General features: G+C 30.5%; 1 protein-coding gene across 3 annotated transcripts in view; it reads left to right on the top strand.

Moving 5' to 3' along the window:
* The window catches only part of Tet (Ten-Eleven Translocation (TET) family protein), a 238,684-nt gene that overhangs the window by 51,368 nt on the left and 160,499 nt on the right, over window positions 1-26,817 (top strand). For all 3 annotated transcript variants that reach the window (XM_065503220.1, XM_065503221.1, XM_065503219.1), the window contains exon 4: window positions 11,720-11,818. In XM_065503220.1, coding sequence (XP_065359292.1) covers window positions 11,720-11,818 — 99 coding nt within the window. The remainder of the gene's footprint in view (window positions 1-11,719; window positions 11,819-26,817) is intronic.

The following is a 26,817-nucleotide window of genomic DNA, read 5'->3' as shown; positions in this document are numbered from 1 at the left end:
CTTTTATTAAACTTTATTATACATAGGTCTACAAGTAGGAATACAATTTGTAGGTATGTACAAGACCTGAATGTGGATTAAATACTGGTTGGTATACATTTCATCAACACCATAATTGTCGTCATCGTCGTCACCATCATCATCATCATCGAAGTTTTCGTAGTCGTCGTCATTATGAAAATGTACCCTTTTTTCATTTTTCTCTTTGTGTTTTTGTGTTGTGAAAATATAAATTACGTTACGTTTAACTGGTGCAAAACAAAAAACCTGACCTACGTTAACCCAAAATGTACTAATCAAGAACCTAAAAAAGCAACAATACAATACAACAAAGCTAAACAAAAACAACAAGTAAAAACAAAAGCAACAAGAAATTCAGTTACGTACTTTTACGCACGCAAACCCTATTAAAAAAATATCTACTGCAAAAAAGAGAAACTGATGCTTTTGCTTGCGTCTGTCTGTTTTCCTTACGTTTTGGTACGTTTTTATGACACATTTATTACATTTGTTGTTGGTTTCGTATTTTTATTGTGTTTTATATAAACTTTGTTGTTGTTTTCTTTTTTGGGGAGAACCCTCAAAAAGTGGCTGGTAAAACGAAAGACTACATTCATCGTATTCATCAAAATCAAAGGGGGAATATCGAAACAAAAGAATATTGATGAACTTTTTTGTTATGCTGGTTTTTGCCGGTAGTAAAGAAAACAACGTTTGTTTGTGGTTCTCAATTTGCTTAGCATACATTTTTTGTAAAATCAATATTTTTTAAAACTCTAGTTTAAATATTGGTCAAGTGCCACTAGTTCTTATTTCAGGTGTAATTTTGTAAAGCGAAATGCAAAATACTTGAATTTTTTCAATGGTTTTTGAGGACCTTATTTTATAAAAACTTTCTTCCTTTTACAAATTCCTTATCATTCAAAACTTTTCATTTTTAATTCACTTTTTATTTAAAATAAACAAGTAAGAGAGCTATATTCGGCTGTGCCGAATCTTATATACCCTTCACCAAATTATACTTCAAAATACAAATTTTAAATATTTTTAGGTAAACAAAATTTTTTTTTTTACAAAGTTGTTTTTTTTTAATTTTTTGGAAAAAAAATTTATTTTAATTTTTTTTTTTAAATTTGTTTTTTGACTTGTTAATTTAATTTTAAAAAAAAATATTTGGTTTTTAAAATTATTTTTTTTTGGTGAAAAAAAAATTCGGGTTAAAAAATATTGCAGGTCCAACTTACTATGGTCTTATATAAGTCGTTGTAAAGGTCGTTTGAAATATCTATCATTAGATATCCGTATTGCGTATAATATAGACTCTATATTAATTACTTTGTAATTCATATAGTATATACCCTCCCCCTTCTCCTCATTGTACACACACACGTACTTATATGAATGTATGTACAGCAAATGCTAAAATTATCTTTAAATATTTTTTTAATTTTTTGGAAAATTTTTTTTTTCGAAATATTTTAAATTTTTTAAATTTAAATTTTTTTTTTCAAATTGTTATTTTAAATTTAAAAAAATTTTTTGGTTTTTAAAATTTTTTTTTTGGTTAAAAAATATTTTTTCCGATTTTGACCCATTGTAGGTCCAACTTACTATGGTCTTATATACGTCGTTGCAAAGGTCTTTGAAATATCTATCATTATCCATATTGTCTATATTAATGACTTTGTAATCCATATATCCCAATAAGCATTTTTACTGGAATTCAAGTTTAAAGCAAGTGTAATTCAAGCCTTGAATTATAGTCAAGCAATTGAATTACAGTTGTATTACACTTTATTTCAATAGCATTCTCCAGTAAAAAGGAAACATAAATTCAAGCCATATGTTTTTTGTTTGAAAAATAAATAAATTTTCAAATATTTGTCATGTTTAAAGTATAATTACATTTGCATTCAAGTCAAATTCCAACAAAATGTTCAAGTGCTTGAATTTTTGGGGCTTTGGTGCTTACTGGGATAGGTCAAAAATCGAGGTTGTCCTGGTTTTTTCCTCATATCTCAGCCATTTGTAGACCGATGTTGCTGATTTTAAATAGGAAACTTCTCGAAAGCATGTCTGACAGAATTATTGAAGATTTGGATCCCGAAGATAACTCGGGTCTTCAGAAAATCATTTTTCGATACGATAATTCGGCCCCAGGACTATAACGAATATATTGATGTATCAATCATGTATATAAATTATTTGATGGCTTCGGAAAGTTGATTTCAACAGAATGACGAATATGACATTGACTCCGCTATCTATAACGATCCAAAGTATAAACTTAATGGGGTCACAATTGAAAATTTTAGACCCCTTTCAAACTAGGCAATTTAGTTGCTCAAGTCCCTTGTGTTTGTAGATGCCAGAGGTAATGTTGGGTTAATGAGAAGAAAATTTAGCATGCTGTTTTGTTGTTGGGCAAGAGACTTGAGCAAATAAATTGCCTAGTGTGAAAGGGGTCTTAGAAATTACAAATGCAATGAAAAACTTATAAAGATCCTTATAGTGAACGGTATAAAAGAACAAAGAGCAATACATTTTTATTAAAAATTATAAAAAGGAAATAAACCACCGTTTTTAAAACTACAATTTTCTAGAGCTTCACAAATTTTCATAGAGTGACTTACGTTTACACAAACATTATTTGTGTAGGATTTGATTTTTAAAGATTTGTTCCATTGGACCATAAATATATTGGGATCCTCGGAGAAGTTGATAAAGGGATTTAAATTATTTTAATAAAACGAATTCAACATTTATAAAATATTTATAAGCGTTTAACTGAATATCTGAAGGTGGCTGGAGTCAATTCAGTATCGATCTTAATCAACTCAAGTAAAAGGAGTTTTGTTTATATAAAACATTTTTTTTTGTTTACATAACTATTATTTTTGGTGAATTTTATATCGTTACCAATATTTATAAGAGAATTATGATATTTAAAATGATTTTCGAGAGTGTGCAAGGGTTAATTTTGAAGTATTTTCCTCCAAATTGTGTTATATTACTTGTGTTGAATACTGATTACAGAGTATGTTTACATGAAGAGACAGATGAATGAACATAGATATTGCAGCAAAAAGCTTTTTAAATATTTTACTGGCAAAACAAAGGATTTGATTTGTTTTTTTTTTTTGTCAAAAATTTTGCTCTTTTGAATAATGTTTTTAATGTAGTAATCTGCTATGAATATAGCCAACAAAATTCTTATACTCGCTGCAATACCTAATGGAAAATATATCGTTAAACTATATCTATATCTTGAAAAACATTTTCAAGGATTACTCACAATAAAAGCGTATCTTCGGAGTATTTTCAAAAATTAATTTAAGGTGAATTTCATAAATTGTATACCTCCGTGAATTCCTAAATAATTAAAAGCGCCTCTGTTTTACAGAAATATTTAAAAAAGCAGCTCGAAAACTTTTCATGCTAACTTGAAAAACATATAAATGAACTTGACCTTGATATTTAAAGTAGAAAGTATATAAATAAGTATATTTTCCTTGTATGCATATAGTAGTTAAATATGTATACACCTACAGACATGTGTAAAAGAAGTGTGTGTGTGTATATGTAAAAGATTAGTTGACATTGATTATGTGTTTATAACCCTCCCCCTTCTCCTCATTCCACACACACACACGTACTTATGTATATGTATGTACAGCAAATGCTAAAATTATCTTTAAATATTTAAGGGTTTCCTTAGGGTTTCGAAATGTTTAATACATGTAGCCGATCGACCCTAACCTAACACAAAAGCATTAGAATGCGTAACAATATAAATACATGCGAATGTATGTATGTATTTAAAACACGTATGGATGTGTATGAGTTTGTCAAAAAAAAAAAGAAAAATAAACAATATTATGAAACAAGGGTAAAATCATAAAATTAACTTGTATAAACACTTGATGGTTAGAGAATTTGTTTTGAAAATCTTTGAAGGGTAACTGAAAGTAATCAACATAATTTTACACTGTAACACCATTTTGGCACACTTCCTTAATGATTTCGTTCGTCTCCCCTACTAAAACGTACTTATTTATGAAATGATTCACAGCTGTAGTCAGTCATAAACAACTCATACACATACAAATCTTTACAATTACGTTCTACTCAAACTACTACTGTTCAAGGACATGTTGCATATAAAAAAATTATTGTATTTTATAGGGATTTTTATGTTCTTTTATCGCCCACTTTTGGCTGTGAATGTGGTTGTAAGTTTAAATTGCGTTTACATCATTGTTGCATTTATTACTGGCTGGTTATTTATCATTTAAGTAAATATTCAGGGAATGAGGGTAAATTCTTTGATGTTGCAAAGTCCAGCCACAGTATATTCACATAAATACATACATCCCCAAAACACTTTTCTTTATATTGTCCTTTTTACTTCCTTTTTGGTGATGCTGTTTTTATGTGTCACTTTGTTTATCACTTGTTTCTCATTTCGTTCATTTATTTTTTTTTATTTAGACCGTCATCAAACAATAAAAAATCATGCTGATAAAAGAAGGGGTTTTCATTTAATTTTACCACTTAACCTTGAAATTATGTTGCTTGTTGTTCATTCAAATTTAGGGGAATTCAAGGTCTTTCAGCTTGGTTTTATTATTATGTTTATGAACAAAAGAACTGAAAATAACCTTAGACAACACAGATTTTCTTTAATTTTATTTATACTGTTATTTGTGCATTTTTTTTGTTTATATTGAGTGTTTGAAGACAAACTTTTTCAACAATCAGAGAAAAAAAGTTACCAAATGAACAATTGCTTATTGTTTTGTGAAATAAAATATTTATAATTAATTTCATAATCATTTCAAGTATGATTTAATTAAAAAACTGTAGTGCTTATAAAGCGTATATTTGCTTATTAAAAGTTTCAAGAGATGTATAATAATTACATAGATTTTTCTATATTTTTTAGTAGATTAAATGAATAGAGAGATCGAGCCACGTCTCTAATGAAATACATAAACGGAAAACAAATATCGTTGGAACTTCACTCCTTTGAAGACTCCATATTCACTCGTTCAAAGATTGTCAACTTTAACCAAAAGTGACCAATAAAGCCTTGATTTGGGTAAGACCCAAATACTCTTAAGTTAAGAGTGTTTGGGTCTTACCGTAATCGCTAATCAATATGTCTTTACTTTCATATCACTTTAACTAGTTACATGTAATGACTTTAATAACTCATTAATAGTTAGGTTTCGATATCACTAGAAACATGCAAATAACTAGTTATAATAACAAATAGTTTGATACCGCAATCGTAAAGATGAAATGAATTTCGATGTGAAAATTCAATAAAACATTTACAACTCAAGTTTATGTATATCAAACAAAAAACTGAAATTTTAATTGTGAATAAATTCAAAAGGAATCCATAAATATTTTTGATTTATATCTTATTTTTTTCCTATTACATGTGGCTTTGCGGTAAAGTAATAAATCTGAACAATTTTAGACGTTTTCGATTTTTCATGATTTTTTTTTAAAACAAACAAATTTACTATTTTCACATAAAAAATATATTTTTACTTCAATTTGTTATTATAACTCCGAAACTACTGAGCCGATTGAAACGCAATATATATATGATAACTTGTACATAGCATGTGGCAAAGTTTTCAAAATTCCATCAATCGAAAGAAGAACATTACCTACTCAATTTTATAAATATCAAACAAAAAACTAAAATTTTTTAAAAATGAGCGAATTAACTTAATTGTGAATAAATTCAAAAACAATTAATCGATATTTATGATAGATATCTTATTTTATTTCTATTACATGTGGCTTTGCGATAAAGTAATAAATCTGAACAATTTTAGCCGTTTTCGATTTTTCATTATTTTTTTAAAACAAACAAATTTGCTTTTTTCACATAAAAAAATATATTTTTTGCTTCAATTTGTTATTATAACTTCGAAACTAGTGAGCCTATTTAAACGCAATATATATATGATAATTTGTAAATAGCATGGGGAAAATGTTTTCCAAATTCAATCAATCGAAAGAAGAACATTACCTACTCAAGTTTATGTATATCAAACAGAAATCAAAAATTTTATGAAAATGAAATGAATTCACTTAATTGTGAATAAATTCGAAAAGAATCAATTGATATTTATGATCGATATCTCATTTTGTTGCTATTATATGTGGCTTTGTGATAAAGTAATAAATCTGAAAATTTTTTGCTGTTTTCGATTTTTCATGATTTTTTTTAAAACAAACAAATTTGCCATTTTCAAGTAAAAAATATATTTTTTGCTTTAATATGTTATTATAACTCCGAAACTAGTGAGCCGATTTAAATGCAATATATAAACGGATTAGAGGTTATGTAAATCTTCACTTTTCCAGATTTATTTTAATAACATCGGATGCTCGCTTTATAAGTTATCATTAATTATGTGGAGAAACGTCTAAAAAAAATATATTTTTTTTTAAAAAAAAACCTCTTCATAGAATTTAAACTTGTGTAGTAGTTTAAAAAGCCTTTAAATTTTTTTTGTTGCCATGTTATATTTATCATTATGTAATAAAACTGCATTAACAAATTTCTAAAATATTCAAAACAAAGGATTTTAGAACTATTTTTGTATCTCCTGTAAATATGTGTGTATATTTGATATTTTACTTACTACAATTATTGAACTCTACAATTTATTAGATTTAATATGATATCAATGAAAATGATAAAATCTGTGTAAGAATTCTAAAGTTATTAAAAGTGTTACTTTAGGTATTAAAAAATATGAACTTTGAACCAATATTAAAACCAAATTAAAGCGAGTTCTGGAGAACTTTAAATATTTTATGGCCATGGAAAACATGTTTTCAAATATTATCGAATACAGAAGAGTAAAGGTTTTTGATAGTTATTTTTGGATATACTGACTCTATCATTTTTGCGTGCTACGAGATGTCTTTTTAACTGACTATTTGAACACGTACATGTTAAAATAAATAGTTATGTAGCTAGTCAACTAACCAGTTAGGTAACTGGATTTATGTAACCGGTGAATCCCATGTGTTGACTACTTTGGATTGACTTCCACATATGACACACAGATATTAAAATAACTAGTCCCATAATTGTTCGGAACAGTCACCCAGAACTGCTGGGATATTAATAATATTAAGTTATTGTACATGAGTGTGTGTGCTTTTGTTTTTGGCAAACGCGTGCCAGTCTAAATTTGCTCTTAGTCTAAGAACTATCGTGCACAAATATTTCCAAACATTCAACAATGTTTTAAATGTAGAAAAATAGACATGAATTTTCCATTCTTGTTTATTTGCGTTACTCCTACACGATTGTATTTTTGTTTAAATATAAAAATTCTTACGAGCGCAATTGTTGTTGTTACTTTTACTAGGACAATGTCAATGTCCGTATATATTTTTATATACATATACATCCTATGCTTGTGTGTGTTTTGTTTTACATCCATACATATATATTGTATATATGTGTGTGCTTAATGTTATCAAGTTCCTAGAGAGCCTGTTTATATCCTTATTTTTCATTCATTCAAGTTTTATTTTTGTTGACTGTTCTTCTTGTTGTTGTTCCTGCTGTTGCCTGTGTGTGCTGAAGTGTATGTGTGCGTTTGGTTTAGTATTCGTGTTGTTTTGGTTTTTATGTTCATGTATTGGTGTTGGCTGTTTTTTTTTTATTATTTTTTGTTGTTTTCTGAAAAATAGGTTCCGTGTCTGGTTTTGTTGTGTGGGCGTTTTTATGACGTTTTTATAATAATATAGTTGTGTTGATGATGACTTTGAACTTGATATTAACTTTGAGGCCAAATAGAAGAGAGTAGAATACAAAATAAACAAACCAACACAACTAAACACACACATACATATGTACGTACAAATAATACAAATTCATAGACCAATTTGTTAAATATGGAAAGGGACATTTATTTGGGTTAATAAAAGTTCATTGAAACCATTTTTGGCATTGAAACTAAGGGCAACAAAACACCGAATATAATAAAGTCATCAATCACATTAGAATCAAAAAGATAATATTCAATCCATGATTTTTGTATAGATTTGCAAATACATTAACAATTCTGACATGAATTGAAACTATTGAAATATTACTACATTACACTTTTGTTGTGCATAGTTTCAAATTAGATATGGGCATTTCCAGGGTTCCGAACGTATGAATTAGGTACCAGAACGCGACATTGGAACATAAACAAAATAAAATGATAGCTTTGTTCGTCCTCTTTTAATTAATAGAAATGTTTTATAAGATGAATCGTCACCTAAAATCGTCACTTTTTAAAATGTTATAGGAGAGACAAAAAACTTAATAAAATGAAAAGTGTTGTGGATACAAATATGATTTTCGTTCTTTAATAAAGTCGTTATTTTTAAAAATTGAAATCTAAAAATTATTGCCTTGATACGCTATACCAATATCCATTAATTTGTGAATTTCTGGTGACGACATAAATAAGTAAACAATAAATACTAAAAAAATGTGTGAATTTCTGGTGACGTGTATGTCATTAAAAGTACCTAAGAGCTATAACAAAATATTTATAGTCACAGTAACTATTTATATGATTGTGGTAACCATAATATGTTTAATTTACGATTCACATGACTGTATCAATCATATATATAGTTACAGTAAACAAGTATATGTTTGTGACAACCATATTTATGATGAATCATTATATCATAATATGTTGTTCTCAGATTATGATATCCATAGGCCGGAGCAACATAAGGACTTACCAAGTCCTTCATTATAAAAATGATTGTCACAAACATATACTTGTTTACTGTAAGCATATATATGATTGATACAATTATGAGAATCGTAAATAAATCATATTATGGTTGTTAAAAAACTTGTAAAAATATTGAAATGGTTAGAGTAAACATGCACAACTATAATTTTTATCTGCGTGTAGACGGGCGAACTAGTTCATGCTGAAGATAACAATAAACTATTTCCGATATAAATTCGAAAGACCATAGGCATTGATCAAACATTATTGCAATTAATTATGACACTAAAATAATGAAACATAAAAGAGTCATCGAAAACATTAGACTCATAGATTATAGTCAATGCATTAATAAAATTGCTTACAGCTGTTGTATAGACAACATCTATGTAGTACTTGAATATTTAAATTAAACATAAAAAATATCATAATTCAATATAGGAATAAACACAGAAAGAAACACATTATTGAAGTACCTACTTCCTGGAAAACAAATCTAAATTGTGTGGCCTAACAACCAACCCACCCCCTTCAAACACACGCACATAAATCCTACTTGAAATAAAATACTTGTTTGACAATTGAATTCTTCTGTATCACATTAAAACTAAGAACATACTTAAAATCAATTCTCAAGACCATCTTAAATTGTTTATAGTTTAGAGGAAACGGATTTTTATTTTTTTGGTTGGGATTTGAAATTTGAAACCTTAAGGAAATCATTATTATTTTTATTGAATGACAATGGGTCTCCAAAAATTTCAAGTGACATCTTAAAAGTTAAGAAGCATATTTAAGTGCGTAAATTAAAAACAGTTGCGTATCGGTGAGAAAATGACATTTTTTACATAGTTGGAGATGATGATTCTTAAGAAACACATATGTTTCTGTCAGCTCGTATTATAAATTAAGATCCGCTTGTAATACAAACCATGTATAAAACTTATGTAGGCTGTTGCATGAGCATGTTGTTGCTGTTGCTTGGTTTCAAATTTATTTTTAAAAATTCTTATACATACAGTAGAAATAATAAGAAATATCCTTCCTTTGCTTCGTTGGGGTTCTCAAAATATGTTTACTCTTTACAATAATGCATGTATGTTTTAAATAAATGTTTCATTTTTTATTTTTCTTATTATTTTACATCTGCATTTTCAACACCCATCAGGCGTAAACACACTTCCCCCCATTTAACAAATGTCACTTTTGGTTTTAAAACAGAAAATATATACATACATAGATACATATTTCAGTTTTTCATGTGTTTTAAATTTGTATGCATTTACTTCAGTGCATTTACTATATGTCTCGGGTATTATGCGTGATAGAATCCCAACATTTATGCCTGTTATGGTTGACATGTGCTTGCACAATTAAAATGACAGCCATTTTTTCCCAAACAGAAACCCCAAGTACTTGCTTTGCTGCATTTCTTTTGGCATGCAAAAAAACAAAAAACAAAAAACTAAAAAAATACATATAAAATAAAAATAAAATTGTGACACGCGTGCGCTGTTTTTACACACATGTGTCGAGATGCAAATTCTAGTATTTTTGAAATACAACAGATTTAGTACAAGCAATTTGTTAGTTTTTCTGCAGAACAACTCCTCCTTGGAAATATTTCAATATTTATTTAAAGAATAAAAATGGAGAATCGCGCCATGCTGATCTAAATATGTAATACAAAAAACAATATCCCCTCATAAACATATATTTTTTTAGAGATTAAAAGATGGCTGTGTTCTTTTAAACAGAATAATTTTACCTTGATCTTAGAAGCTTATTTCGTTAGCAAGGAAAAATTAAAAATAAATGCTAGAATTAATTTAGGGTTATATTTTAAAAAACGATACGTCTTAAAATGTAAAAAATTTGTAAGTATTTTTAAAATGTCCAAACAGTAACTTCTAAACAAATAATCCGATTTTAATTAAATTTAAAAAATCCCAATTTTCTTTTTACAAAAACCAAATAATATCTACATTTTACGCGATTGTTTTGACCCAGCATCGAGAATTTTTGGTGTTTCTGTTTTTTCTGGATATTTTTAAAATATTTTTTATAACTTTTTATAAAATATTGTTAAAGAAAATAATTTTAAAATTATTGTTGCAGGCACAAAATGAGTCTTTATAAATTATAACTAATTTCTATATAAATGTCATATTTAAACTAAATTTTCTCTAATCGTTCTGCCGAAAAATTAAAAACAGTTTTGAATGCTCCTATATATTTTAAATTAGTTTGCAAAGGGAATTTTTCACCCCGCTTTGGTAGCATTTTGAACTAAAAATTAACTATAATTTTATAATTTCATTTTAAAACAAATTTGCATAAAACTCAACTGAATATGACTTGTTTTTGTAAAAATACTTTGCATTCATTTTTAAATTATTAACATTTTTATTTATTTAAGAGACTCAATTCCTTTAAGTACGTTCACAGTTTTGAAATAATTACTGAAAATCCTTGAACTAATATTTATTTCAATAAGAAACTTTCAGTTTAGAATATATGACAATACATATTAAGTTAATCATTTAAAAAACAAACAAAACCAATCATCCAGTATTGTTTTTATGCTATTGTGCTATATAAATCTTGGCATCCCTTAAAATATACAATTCACCTTGTGATTTTTACTACACCACAAACATATTCACCTCGGTTGTAAACTATACTACGTTATTTAGCAAAGACACTTAAGCTAAATGTGACACCGCTTATAATGTAGTTGCCAGACTAGATACTAGTGAAATGAAAATATAGTCACTTTGAAAGTGTTTAAGCGCCACCTAGTTGTGATTTACAAACACTGTCTTACCTATAAAATATTTACGGGATATAGCAGTGTTATTTATATGTTTTCCTTTCCTTTTACACTTGAACTATTATTTTATACAAATTGTGTTATTTATTTATCCTTGCAGGTTGTTTATGGTCCTGATGGTACACCGGTGCGTGCTGAATCACGACGAGGTCGTGGAAAGGCTAAAAATGCAACCGGAAATACAACACCGACAACTGGGGTAAGTACACATAAAGTAATTTTACAAAACTATAAAATGAAAATACAACATGTTGGTAACAATTTTAAAGTTATGCAAAAATAACCATTTATTATACACATTTAGTAATTGTAAGTTGACTGAGGGAAAACCCTCATAACTCATGTTAACATAATGATAATTTTTAACGCTTGTTTGCTACCGCAAATGTCTATGACTGACTGTCTGTCAAAGATGTTTATACAATGAATTTGCACAAAATTTACGCGCACACACTTTTTGTCATAATTTATACCAAACACTGCACTTGAGTTTTACCATATGAGTAGATTTCTTAGGCTCTTTTTTGTTTTCTTTCGTGCTTCTTTGTTTTTGTTTTTGTTTTTCCTTTTTATATTTTTGTAAAGAGAAAAAAAAAGTCAAATTGATTTAAGCCATTTAGGCTCGTTTGTATTCAACTTGAAAATGATGATGATTTATGAAAAAGTACAAATGTGTTTAAGTGTGTATATACATATGTATGTACGTACTATGTATATGTATTTAGCTTTTCATAAGTATTTTTCAAATGTCTAGCAAATGTCTAACGTCTGCTGTCACAAATTCATCAACGTCATCAAAGCATGAGTACATTTATACATAAACCTGACTAAAAGAAATATGCATATTTAGTTACATACATGTGTGGATATAAAATATTTTGTTAGACTTGCAAAACAAAAAAACCAAAGACTTTTTTGTTGCTATTCAATACCATCTACATCAACAACAAAAACATTGGCAACAACAAACGTTAACAGAAGCCGGAACAAACAAAATCTGTATTTCATTTAGAAAAGAACTTTGAAAGAATCAATTTATTAGAAAAATAATTTTCTATTTATGATATCATCTGCAAGGTCTTTGATAACAGGATTGACATGAAAACAATTTCCGATAAATTCAATAATATCTGATTTTTGATAAAATTTTATTAAAATTTTAGAATTTTGAAATTTTTATACAGATTTTTTAGAGTTTTTAACTTTAATTCAGAAAATACGATTCTAGGGAAACGGTATTAAAATTTTTTCGAAATTCTAAAGCAGAGTCTCGATAAGTGGAAGCTTAGAATGTTTTGGAGATGTGTATCGTGGGTTTGTAATCGGATGAGGTGGTTCAGACGAGTCCAGGGAACTCTTTTACTCTACTGTATTTATAGATTTAATATTAAATATAAGTGTTTATATATATAACAAATTGCGAACAGCTACGATAATACTTTCGGATGCGGACGGTTTTGGTGATGTGTATCAAGGATTTTTCGGATTTCTGATGATTAGTTGCTTTGGTATATGATCGGATGTTTACTGATAATATAGATTCTTAGATAATTTGTCTATAATATAAAAAGGAACTTAACTCTGGGGGGCAAATAGCCGAAGCCCCTGCCTTGAACAGTTCATTAGACGACCGAAGTCTCTGTATTGAACAGTAGGCCGAAGCTTCTTTATTAAACAGTCGACTAAGTCCGAATTCCAAAGAAAAGCTTTGATCGATTTGTATCAGTCGACTCATATAAATTAATATCAAAAATTATGGCAAATTCTGTTTCGTATGAACCGCTTCGACAGTGTGTTAACCTATAGAAAGATTTTTATAAACTAATTGAGAATTAAAAGGTGATAATTTAGGGTAATTTAATCAGTATTATCAAGTTTATTATTTTAACATATTAACCAAACATCATGGTCAAAACCAGTATTTCCCTGGAGAAGAATTAGAGTAAACAAAATATTAGAAATTAGTAAAACAAGCAATTAACGTGAATAACAAATTGAACGAAAACGAAAATTATTTTCAATGTGTTCCCAATCGAATTTTCGATACAGAGGAAATCGATTTCGAGTGACTGACTCTCGTTTACTTTGGTTTTTGTTCGATATAGAGTAACAAGCCAAACATTTTAACTTCTTTGAAAAAATACTGACTTAAAAATTTTCAAGTATGTATGACTGTATAATGATCTAAGTACGAACCTAGTTAATTTAATATTTTTCCGTTTAGTCCGCTTCTTTAAATCCACAGGCTTTAAGTTGACCGGCTCAACGTGTGTAGGAATGTGTTGGTATGTCAGTGATGTTTGTTGTCATCACTTGTTGATTGAATAGATGACTTAATCATAAAAAACTAAGTATTGCAAACACAAAAACCGACAAACTTGTGTCTGCTGGCCATAAAGTCTTGAAGAAAGCAAAAACAGCCACAAAATCATGTACACTGTCAAACGACCACCATCAAAGTAAAAACTAAAGAAAAAGAGTCATTCAAATGTACGAGTCCAATAAACACACTTCAGAGGACCGGCAAAAAAAGCAAATGATACGAAAAAAGGCACACAGCTCTTAAATTACCGCAGACAGTGCCAAACAATTTGAAAAGGAAAAAAATGGAAACATATCCATACAAACTATACGTGATTACACATACATATGTATGTACTAATACCATGTAGACAAATATGAGATGTTGCTAGACAGACTGGCGCCAATAATAATAATGATGACGACATCATTGATGGCGATGACTGTTTGGTTGGTTAGTTAGTTAGTCCGTTGGCTGGTGGTTACCGGACGATGGTAACCTGATGACGATGATACTGATAATAATGATGAGTATTTGCCCATAGTAATGGTTTTGTTATGGCATTTACACGAAATACTCCAAAGCAAACAACAATTCATTGCCAACAAAATCCAACCAACAACCATTGGTGTCTGTGGCCGTGTTGTTTTTTTCCTCGTATTCGCATTACGTTGTGTGATCTTTCCCTGAGTATGTATCAATTGAAGAAGAAATGAAGAAGAATTTCTTAGCATGCGTATTCATCCTGTTGGAGTTTGAGTATTATAACGTCACCAGACTTGAACAGACATTCCCCAGCGGCATTTGAGCCAATGTTCGTGTTAATACAACAGGCAACTGAAAAGACATTGTGGTCGTCGACATTGTTAATGTGATTGTTGTTGTTGTTGTTGCTGTTGTCTTCCCCAACGAAATAGACAGTCAATAAGGCTGACAGCCATACATTCAAACCCAAATGAAGAAAGGACGCACGAATCGTGCCAAACCAACCAAACAACCAACTGACGGACTAACTGACTGACATGGAAAAGAGTCAATGCTTAAGTAAGTGGTTTATTCTTTGATTATTGGTCTGCAATGAAACAAGACATTTTTTATATTCATTCCCATTCTCAACATCATCACCACCATCATGGTTGGCATGAACATTATAACCAATGCCATCATCGCCATCATCACCATTACCACACTACCATCGTCATCAAGTCAAGTCAAGTAAAGAAAAGTTTATTTTTCAAGCAGTCAGTCCAAAGCGCCAGCTTGTATTAAGCTAATCCATATTGCTGGCAGTTGCCGCATGCATGTAGTATGTCGTTGTCGTTGCTGTTATTATTGTTTTTCATGCAACACCATGCGTTACGTTGGCACGTCTCTCCACACATACAATACTCTATAGAAGTACTCGTAGCAACCGACAAACAGAGATTCAAAATCTTGGTCACACACCACAAACAGTTGGGGGATTTTTTTGTTTGTTTTTTTTTTTTTGGTTTTGGCAGTACATGTGTGTACATGCCGGTACACATGATTACGATTACGACCAACAACAGCAGCAGCAATAGTGTCAGTCAGCGGTGGCATTTAAGCAAAATGCCACCAACATCTAGACATTTAGCTGGACGGACTGCTTCAAACAGCTAAATAAACGCCACCAGACACATCACAGACAATCATTGTTTTTTCTTTTAAGTCTTTCACGCAACAGCTACAACAAGAATAACATCAAGGAAATGAAGTTGCTGTAAATAGTTGTGGCAGTACAAGTAGTTTAAGGTAGCAATTGCTTGTCTCACGTACAAAGGCATCAAAGTGGTAGCAGCCATTTAAGCATTCATTCATCTGTTCGTTCGTTCTTACCTTTACACGTTCAGTTACGTTTGTTCGTTCCATTGAATGGTGTTGGTGGTTATGTGGATGATGTCGTTCCATGAAAGACTTTTTTATGCCCGAAGGTTCTAACTGTGCTTTGTGACTTATTTTTTTTATTTCTCTTTCTTTCGGTTTTGGTTGTTGAGTGTCTCTGGCAGTTAGTTTTCTATGTGCAAAAAGTTCGCTTCAATCCAAATGTAAAAAAATAACTGCTCTTTGAAAAGTTCTTCCTTCTCATGCAAAATTTAAGAAAAAAGAAATTCAGTTTTTAAATAATGAATTCATTAAAATTAAAATGGTCAACATGTTTCCGAACATAGGCTTGATTCAGCAACGCTTCTCAAGCAAGCAATCGTTTTATTAGATGGGTTGTGGAATGGACCTAGACTGGAAGTGGAAGACGAAATACTATGCAAGCCTAGGTCCAATGCCCTAGTTCCAGATGAAGTATCCAAACCGCAGAAAATATTGGAACTGCTTCGTATAGGAAATCCTGACATCTCAAAAAAATAATTGGAAGGTTCCAGGGTTTCCGAATCCGAAAGACATTCCAGAAATATTACGGTCATAATGAATTGGGAATTCAAAGCGCCGCGTCGTGAAAGTCGAAGAGCGGCTTTGGTTTAGAATAAGGTCTAACCTTCAGGTAATGGTAATGACCTAATATCGGAGGATATGTAATGCGATGAGACTACTAGGTCAATTGGAAAAGCTCGTTGAATATGAACAAGAAGACGTCAACGTCCCAATCGTATGCAATATCGAAGATGGTAAAAGTTACACAAATTAACCTCCACTACTCCAAAGTAACAGCGGCTATAATGCTTCTCAGCATGTCTGGAAGAGAAGAGGAGCTAGCACTAATACAAGAATTCGGGATTATCAAGAAAGTGTTTGAGGACTTAGTGTCAAGTGTTACATACCATACACGGATATTTATCTGTAAGTGATCTGGTGGAAAAAACCAATCTATTTTTCATAAAGATCTTCTTATTGAAATAGATCGATTGCCAAATGTAATTTTGTAAACACTACCAAATCGGATGTTTCAGATTTGGTTTCAATCAATTCACGCAGGACTTTTTAAACAATATGCGTTTTGTATAAAAATTGTGAAACAAGCAACATCCTTTAAGACTCTGCTTGAACGAACACATGAAAGGGAATCCCAGCTGCGATGAAGTTTTTCCTTTATTCAAGGTTTACTTTTTACAATTTTTACTCACTTTCAAAGCACTGAGAAAAGTAGCACGTGATGTGTTGGGTTAATAAGGCAGCAGAGATTACAGAAAAGCACAGAAAAAAGCAAAACAGAACACTGACAGTAAGCAGTTATCCCTTATAGTAAACATATAGCCACCATAAGCCAGACAAGCGGTCTACTTATTTTTTATTCAAGAACTAATGAAAAAAACTCACACACAAACAAAAGACATGAAATGAGCAACTGTGAGGAAGCATCATTGCTAAAGCATTTAACACGATGATGATAATAATGATGACTGCAAAGCAGACTTCCTGGATTCAGTTTCTGTTTCATCAGGAACTTCTACCGTTGCCATTCATTGCCACTATTGTTGCTGCAGTGGCTGAGGCGCCTGATGCTTTCAACAGCCATTGACTTTGACCTGTTGTGGTACGTGTGTGAGTATGTAAGTGTGGGCTTTCACTGACATTGGCCATGAGAGACATTCAGTTCTTTCCCCTTTTTGTTCTCTGTTATTTGTACTTGGAGTTTTTACTATCGTTTTTGTTGATATCATATGGCTGTATTATCCGTCAAGGACGTTAAAGTTCTTTGGAAGCGTTTGTTCTTAAGCCAGACATACACGTTCAAGAAAGTATTTCAATAACATGCATAATCATACGCAGTAAAAGATTGTTTAAAAACCATTACATTTCTTTTATATTCTTCTGCTTAATAGAGACACAATAATAAAACCGAGCAGAGATATCGAGATACATTTTACATTGATGATAAAGAAGTAGTGATGTTTATGATGACACAGCCACTAGATGTGGAAATGATATCATTATTATGTTGTAACATGCTGTTGCATGTGCGAGCATGTGTGTTTAATTTGTATCTTGCTTTGTAGTGGTTATTGCTGGGGAAAATCGTATTATGGTTTATAAAGTCTGGAAAATACATTGCACTTGTTGCTAAGAAAACTTTAATAGTTTTTATATGATTTTTGCATCATAAAAGTGAGGGTGACTTTGTTTTAATGTGCATATATAGTTAGCAAGCAGAATACATTTATTTTGGTTGTAAATTCAAATCAAAATAATTAAAATTAATAATTTATGTATTCTAAAGGTTTCAATTTTATATATTTTTGGGCTTTGTAATCAGTAACTAGAAAAATAAATAAATATTCATGCATGGCTAAGTTAAGCCCTGACAAATTTGTAATCCCTTTCGTTTTAATGTTGAGCATCTTAATAATTCCTTTAACCCCCAGTAACACGAAGTCTGGTTATGTTTTAACTAATAGTTAAACTGCAGTTTTCATACAAAAAATATTTTAACCGACAGTATAACTATTAGTTAACGAATAACCAGACTTCGTGTTACTGGTTTTCTGCTTAGAAAATAGCTGATTTTCTGCTTAGAAAATAGCTGTGGTTATGATAATCGAATTTATTGATAACACAGTGCTACAGTGCAAAAAACACACGGTCATGACAATATAGGTCCGACTCTACTAACAAAGGGTAGTAAAACCCTATACTCAGTTTGGCGATTTTGGTGAACAATTTTTTTACGTGCCTCCAAAGATTCTGAAAATCAGTGGGCCCTAAAAAAGGGTGTCATCAGTTTTTGGCCAACAGCTAATTCATATTAATAAATGTAAACAACATTTGTTTGGTGGACTATTAGCTATATCATTGTCATATATAGTTAAGCGGTATCGCCAAGTCTAAATTAGCTGTTGGACAAAAACTGATGACATCTTTTTTTGAGGGCCACTGATTTTCAGAATCTTTGGAGGCCCATAAAAAAAATTGGTCACCAAACTGGCCAAACAGAGAAAATTCGGCTATTTAAATTGTAATTCTTCTGTGTCAACTGATTTTCTGTTCATCGTATCTATGAATATAATCGAATCATTCGATTGGCAACAAATCAATATGAATCTGTTTTAATGTTGGAGAAATAATATTGTAACTTTAAGAAGACAACTGAAATTTAAAAAAAAAAATATCCCCGAGAACCCTAGTCACTACTCTACTTGACAAATGACTTAGTTTGACATTAACATTCAGAATACAAATCAACCAAATGTAGCCGTGACAATCTGTTTGTTAACATGTATGGAAATTGCAACACGCAACCAACAGTTATAGTAAGAGTCCTGAAAACATTAAATAACAAATGTTTTATATCGTCACCTAAAATACAAAAGGGCCTATCAACACTTTTTCATATTTTACAGGACAGACAAAAACCATAATAAAATGTTATGTTTTGTGGTTACAAATATGATTTTATTTCTTCAATAAAGTCGTTATTTTTAAAAATAGAAAGCTAAAATTTGGTGAAGACGTGTGCTTTGATGCGGTATATCAATATCCATTAAAAACTCAATTTTGGATTTTTTTTGGTTGTTAAGCCCTTTTGCATTTCAGGTGACGATATGTGTTATGTAAAAGGTCCATGACTTATATCCATATTTATTTGTAAGGTTTTCAATCGATTAAGAAATCACTACATTAAATTTCGTACGGTGCTCAAAATCTCTTAAAAACAAATCTGGAAAACTTTTATTTTTGTACTCCACCGATATAGCAATTTTATTCTGTTGAAAACCCCTAATAACTTATAAATGGCTGAGTTAGCTCCAGTTAAGCTTCACTATTTCAGGAATTGTGAGAAATGAAGAATTTGTAAAAAAAATGTATACATTTTTGTTATAAAAACTCACACATACAACAAGTGGTTATTGAAAAATCTCTGATAAAAAACACCGTGTAAATTTTTGACTTTTCGTTTGCCATAGAAAGTAACACTTTTTCCTGTGGATGCATCAGCATGACATTCATTTGATTTGAATGGTAAAATAGGTATTTTTTATGGTGCATATCAAACTTTGCACAACTTGCAAACAGGGAATGGGTAGACATTTATAGCTGAATAAATGTTGCTGGCTGTCTAGAGATTTGTTTTGGGAATGCATACAAACTGCACAGTACTATTAGGTAGTGTGGCAGAGAGTGGCTGGAAAGAAAAAACAACAAATAGTATGTAAAACCATCAACAGCAACAGAGATGGCCTGTTAAGGGAAACAATACAAAACACGAGAAAATAGTGTTGAACGTGTTCAAACTAGTTGTAATGGAGACGATGGTGATGATGATGATGACAATAGTTATGGCAGTGATAGTAATAATGATGATGATGTTGATGATATTTTTCGCCATGTTCTATATACAGTTTATATTTTTTTGGAGGTACGTGCATGAAATGGCAGCTTAAAAGAAAGACTCCGAATTCAAAACAACTCGTACGAGTACTAGCAACATGCACTTGTTAAACTAAACAACATTGCAAAGTTTTTGTATTCTGTGTGCTGTTGTTTTTTCTTATTCTTTTTTTTGGCGTTTTGTTTTGTCTGTTGCAAATTTGAAATGATTGTGGCAACAACCTTCATTTGTCGTTTATTTGCCTCTACATACATACATACATGCATGCATGCATTGCTTTAGAGTAGAATAAAGTTGAACAGTGTATAGGAAAAAATAATATTGTGTTGCATGGTGGAGAGCGTATTGTTATTTTGGCGTGACATTGAATGTCGCGTATTCAGTGACTACCATTTAGCTGCTGTGTTGGCTGACACACTTAAACAATGTGTGTGTTTGTGCAGCTCCTCTAACAACTTTAAAGGAAAGTTGTTCCATTACAGCCAGCAGCCAGTTCAACAAATAATACAAAATACTAATAGCAGCAAAAAAGAGTAGCAACACATTTTGGCACATGAACAACGCTTTGGTTTTCCTAGCATTGCGCCGGAGTATTTTTTTATTTATATCCACATCATACTTGGTTTTTTCTGCACAAACCATGGTCTCATTTTTTTTGTTGGTTGCAGCCGTCCCCTTTGATGCAGTTTGTTTGGTGCAAAAAAAAAACACAGATATTTTCTTTTATTTAGTTCTATCTTTTTTGTAGGTTGGTTGGCTGTTCCAGCAATAGTTACTGTATAGAAAGAGAGATTTCAAACAGAGTAATGTAGACATCCCTGATTGTCTAGCAATAGCTTCTATTAGTATCAGTTTATCAGTTTTTGCTTGTCTCCCTGTCTTTCCGTCCGTCCGTTTATCCAGTCTGTCTTCTCATGATGTGCGGCCTGGTTATTGTGAAAGTGAAGTTTCCACTTGATCTACATTTTCATGGTAAACGATGATGTTATTCTATTTTTTTTTTTTGGTATCGTTGCAGTTGTTCTATCTATCTGTCTGGCAATTTCCGTCCGTCTGTCTGTCCGTTTGTTCGGTCTGTCCATCCGCCTATATGTCGTTACAAATACTAGTACATATGTATGTATGTATATGCATGTTAGTAAGTGTGTTATGCAGCAGACACATTGACACAGTTTTTATTCATTGTTTGTTTGTGTGCATAAATACGCTAATGGTCTGAATTTGAATGTCATGCACTCACCCATGTGGCTGCTGTTGCTCCTGCCTGTTTTATTCGTGTTGTGCATGTGAAGGTCAACACAGTTTTGTTTATTAAAGTTACAATTGTTTAACTGTTTCATATACTCTACTTCACAGTGTGCCACCAATGTTTTTTCTTTGTGTGATCAAAATATGATTTAATAGTTTCTAGTTTTTGGCCCAGACTGTCATTTAGATGCAGGCAAAGTACACTTAGGTTGGTTCTGTTTGATGATTTTAAACCTTTGAACATTATTTAGCCATTAGTCATCGAGTTCTCTATTCTTTATGATTCACTAGGTAGTGTGATCCTTGGGAATAACACGTTTGAGATCTTTATGGATGGATCCAAGATTTTGAAAGAGGGTTAGTTTCTGGCTGGTGTTCCGCTGTAGGTCGTTTATGCAACAGGAGCTTTATGGGTCTGCTTAGGATAGATGGTCTACTTACTACATCCTACAAAGCTTATATGTCCCTTATATGAATGACATAATTCGGACTTTGATGGGGCTTTTATGGAATAGAGCAGGGTGAGGAAGTGACAGTGTGTTTGTGCTCTGCTCTCTCGGATATATAAATATTGCTATCGATAGATAAATTCATTCATTCAAAGAACCGTAACATGATACTTTTCGTGTATCACAAAAGGATCGGATTATGGATGGAAGCTATAACTGGCTAGCTGTATTCTTGCTATTACTCAATCATGTTTAATATAATTAATATATTCGCATCAAATATCGTTGTAAGTAAAATTAAATGAAACATTTACAACTTTCTACTTTTGGCGACTATTAAAAATCTTTTAAAAAAAACGATATAACAAAAGTTATTGACCTTTGAACTTCTGTATTTCCAAAGAAGAGAAGAAAAAAACACTAAATAGAAAAACGTGCAATGTAAAAACAAATTAGAAACCCTTCAAGAAATTTCATTTAACAACCTGTTGCAAATCCAACTTATCATGCAGCAAAAACAAACAAGAAACACAATGATTTACAATGAAAACATGACCCAAGAAAGACAGCACAAAACAACTAGAAAATTAAAACATTTTATGTAAAAAGGTCAAACTTCTGAAGTCAAGCAACCCACAAACAACAAAGACAATCATTCAATTGAATAAAAAAGAGAGGAAAAGATTCCCCAAAAAAAAAACACAGAAAAGGATCAAATTGATTTCTTGGAAGAAAACTACATGAAACAAGGCAAAGAAATGAAAAAAACCCAAAAAAAAATATCGTGGAAAAAAACACTTGCAATTTGAATTTTATTGAAAAGCAGCAACGGTTCAGACACTTCATAGACACAAATGACATTTAATACAACAGCAAAAAGCACTAATAATGAAAACACGAAATATACCAAAAAAATGGTTTAAAAGTCAACAAGTTGAAAGAGATTTGCAAGAAAAAAAGGACAGAAAAATTTACACTATGGTGGATTTCCAGCAATTTGTTAAACAACTTGTAGCAGCTAAAGAAAAAAAAGTTGGTTAATAAAAACAAATACATGCAAATCCCCAATAAATAGCTGATGAACTTTCTAAAGAAAATACAAATTACACCATTTCTCCAACATTTTACAAAAATTCCTGTTGTTTTACTAGGATGTAGGAGTTTAGTTTTTATATTAAAGAAATGGTGTAGTTATTTCCACAAAATCTAAAAAAAGATACGAAATAGCTTAGTCACGTGCTTTTTTCCCAACTACAAAGAAAATTCGCTAGTTACTTCCTGAAACTGTTGCTGCTGCTGATGCCAATTCAATAAAAAAAAGGGTTAAACATAACTTTCTCGTATTGTATTTGTATACAATTCAAGAAAAAAAGGGAAAAAAGCTACAAAAAACTTTTCTTTCCTACTTAAAAGGGTCAAAAAGTTGTAGTCAAAGGGAGTAAAAAAACACACAGAATTGTGTAATGAAGTGAACTAAACAACAAACCCAGCAGCAACTGAATAAAGGACGCACATAATGAATTTTTGCTTAATATTGCAAGAAGATGAACAAGATTTTTTTTACTTCCTTTAGCCTTGACCTTAATACTTACTTTTTTTTCTCTAGAAGAAAAAAAGGGTATATTTATAATAAAATAAACAAGGAAAACACAAAAAAAAGAGTCTAATAAGGGTTTAAGTTTCAAGGACGTTAACAACAAAACAAAAGTGACAAATAACCCAAAAAAAAAAAGAAAACGTAATACAAGTGTAATAAGGAAATATTGAAAGAAGTAATGACCTTAACCTAGAACTTGAAACAACTTGTCAAAACAACCTTCAAAACAGACACCCATACAACACGCACATACATACATATGTATTTACATTGAAACAGATAAGCCTCAAAGCACAATAGGCCTAAATAATATTATTAATACAAAGAGTAAGAAAACGAGAGAGAAAAATACAAACATATATAAATATAAATGTAATCAAACATACGTCAAATGTTGTTGCTGTTATTATTCATGTGAGTTTTTTGTATGTATGAATGTGTGAGTGTTACCAACCAGTGACACTTGGCAACGTTTAAACGTTTGCTAAGAAAAAAAAAAACGTTACTAGAATTATGTGTTTGACAATGTCTGCCGGCATGTTTTGACTCGACTTGGCAGACTGAACCAAATCGACTTTGGCTTTAATACAATAACAACAAAAACGGCAACAACTGTCAATGACAATTGATACATTTGTTTTGTTTTTGTATAAAATCTTTTTTTTTCCTTCTTACTGATTGTTTGTCTGTCTGTATGTCTGGTAGTGGGTCTACCACAATTATACGAGTGTAGTTTGAACAGTTTTTCAATATCATACAAAATCACATTATTTTTTATTGTCAACAATAGTTTACATTTATAAATTTCAATTAACCCTGGTTTTGTTGTTATGGCTGTATGTTTAATTTACTGTAATGAAGCAATGAACAATTCCCTACTGATTGGGCTCTTCTATACCCAACAGACATTTCCAACGCGTTCTTTAACAAGTTCATCAAATTCCATTCGATAGCAATTCGGAATCAATTATTCAGTTTTATGTAGTAGTATGATGGTGATTTACAACCATATTGAATTCATTTTATTTGCTAACACATAGGAACAAAATTTACATTTTAGTGTGGTGCTGCTAAAAATGTTTTTGATAAAACATACATATATGGGACATTTATTTTCAAAACTATGTTAAGTTTTTTTTGGACAGCTCTTTTTTAAAAATATCGCGGTTTTAATTTATTTGGTTATTCTGTATTTTTTTCTTATTGGTTGAATATTGCATAAATGGCGACTAAAATTAAATAATTATTTTTCTACTGGTATTCTACACAAAATTATATTTTCTTTGACATCAATTTTGTTTATCTTAAATCCAGGATATATTGGTGATGTTGGAAATTAACTTTTTTCAGTTTCATCCTTATAAGTTTGACATATGGTAAAATGGTTCAACATTTTTTAACGATATACAATAAAAACATATCAATAAAATAAATCTGATACAAAAAAGTAGTACACCCAGTGAAAAAATGAACACATCCGTGTACAATTTGACACCATTCGGTATCAATAGTGTATCAACCCCGTATGTGTACAAATTGTAAATGAACGGTGTCAATTTGACAACGAAAAAATGACACCATTCCGTAGCCGAATTGACACCATCCGTTGTCGATTTGACAACGTTCGTGTACGCTTTTATAACAGACCGTTGACAATTTGTCACCGTTTGTGTGCGATTTGACACCAGACCGTTGTAAATTTCTATTTTTTTGGTAATTAATATAAATAACAATTTCTTTATTTTTACATTTTTTAATACAATACATATAAATCATAAATATAAAATAAATATAAAAACTATAAATTTGCATTTGGAGTTGTATGTCGTTACTGGATTCGGTGGTCTTCTCTGCCTGGATCTTCATCTGCATCAACACAAATTCGCAATCAAACAAAATTACACTTTCTTTTATATTTTGGTTCTTAAACCATTTATTTGCTTCACTATTACCCTTTATTATTTATTAAAATATTTTAAATTTCTTAATGTAAATAAAATTAAAACACATTTATAAAATACAACTCACGTTGAAATTCGTCGCGAATAATTTAACAACATTGCGTTGTCGATTCGTACCCGTTTGTTTACAAATTGTAAATGTACGGTGTCGAAAAAAAGTGTCAACGTATGGTGTCAAAATGACACCAACCGTTGTCGATTTTGCAAGGTCTTTTTGCCTCAGTGTAGTGTTTTTGATAAACATTTTAAAATATTTTCACCAAAACTGATATTTAAAAAACGTCAAATGAAGTATTTCTATTGCTGTAGTTAGATTTAAATGTGTATTAAGAAATAAGACTAATTATATAAAAGCTTTTTTTAGGATGTAAAAGTTTGGAGTATTATCTAAATATTTCATTAAATTTTTAACTAATTTTTAATTTTAATTAAAAACTATGTTCGCTGCAATGCCTTGAATGGGCAGTGTTAAATTTTTGTTTAGAATTTTCGGAATGCAAAATTGTATTAAGGATAAAGCTAAAAGATTAGAATTTTATAACCGGTTATGGCCAATAAGGCTAGGTTGTTGAAAATAAATAAATAAAAAAAAAGAGTAAAATTTCAGCTTTCCTGAAAGATCAGACAAATATGCTAAAATATCGACCTGAAGAAACGTGATAAAAAAATTTCACATTCTAAGCTGTATTACCCAACATTTTGAAGAAAAGCACCAAAAAAATAGGTTATTCAAATAAAATATAAAAACCGCGATATTTCGAAAACGCGAGCTGACTGGACAAAAGTACAACATCATCAACTTGTACAAAACGTAGTTCAAATATCGGGTTTTTTATTTCCGAGATTAGAGTTATCGATGGCATGTTCTACAATATATCTATTATCATATGTTGACACCTCATGCCAAAAATTATCTTATGATGGACTAAACGATTGTCATTATTATCCCTGAAATACAATTAGAATTTTCTGAAATACAAATAGAAAATTCGAAATTACAGTGGAAGTTTCTGAAAAGCAAATAGAAATTTCTGAAATACAAATTTAAAATTCTGAAATGCAATTAGAATATTTTGAAATACAATTGGAAATAGTGTAAATAATCTGGAAATAAGCAAACGCACATAATAGTTTTTAAAAAATTTTATATTTAAAAACACAGATTCTTAAATACAATAAAGTTGTATATCACGGATACAATGGTGAAGAAAAATTTACAAAAATTTGCGGTAACACTACCAACAATTTGTATTAAAAAACATTTATTACTATTACTAATTTATACCAGATTTGTCGTATTTTCATTAAAAAATCTATAAAACTATTTTAATTGGATGTATGTA

Source organism: Calliphora vicina, chromosome 3 (assembly GCF_958450345.1).
Source record: "Calliphora vicina chromosome 3, idCalVici1.1, whole genome shotgun sequence".
NCBI classification, from domain to species: Eukaryota; Metazoa; Arthropoda; class Insecta; order Diptera; family Calliphoridae; genus Calliphora; species Calliphora vicina.
This window is presented reverse-complemented; position numbering and strand designations above follow the sequence as displayed.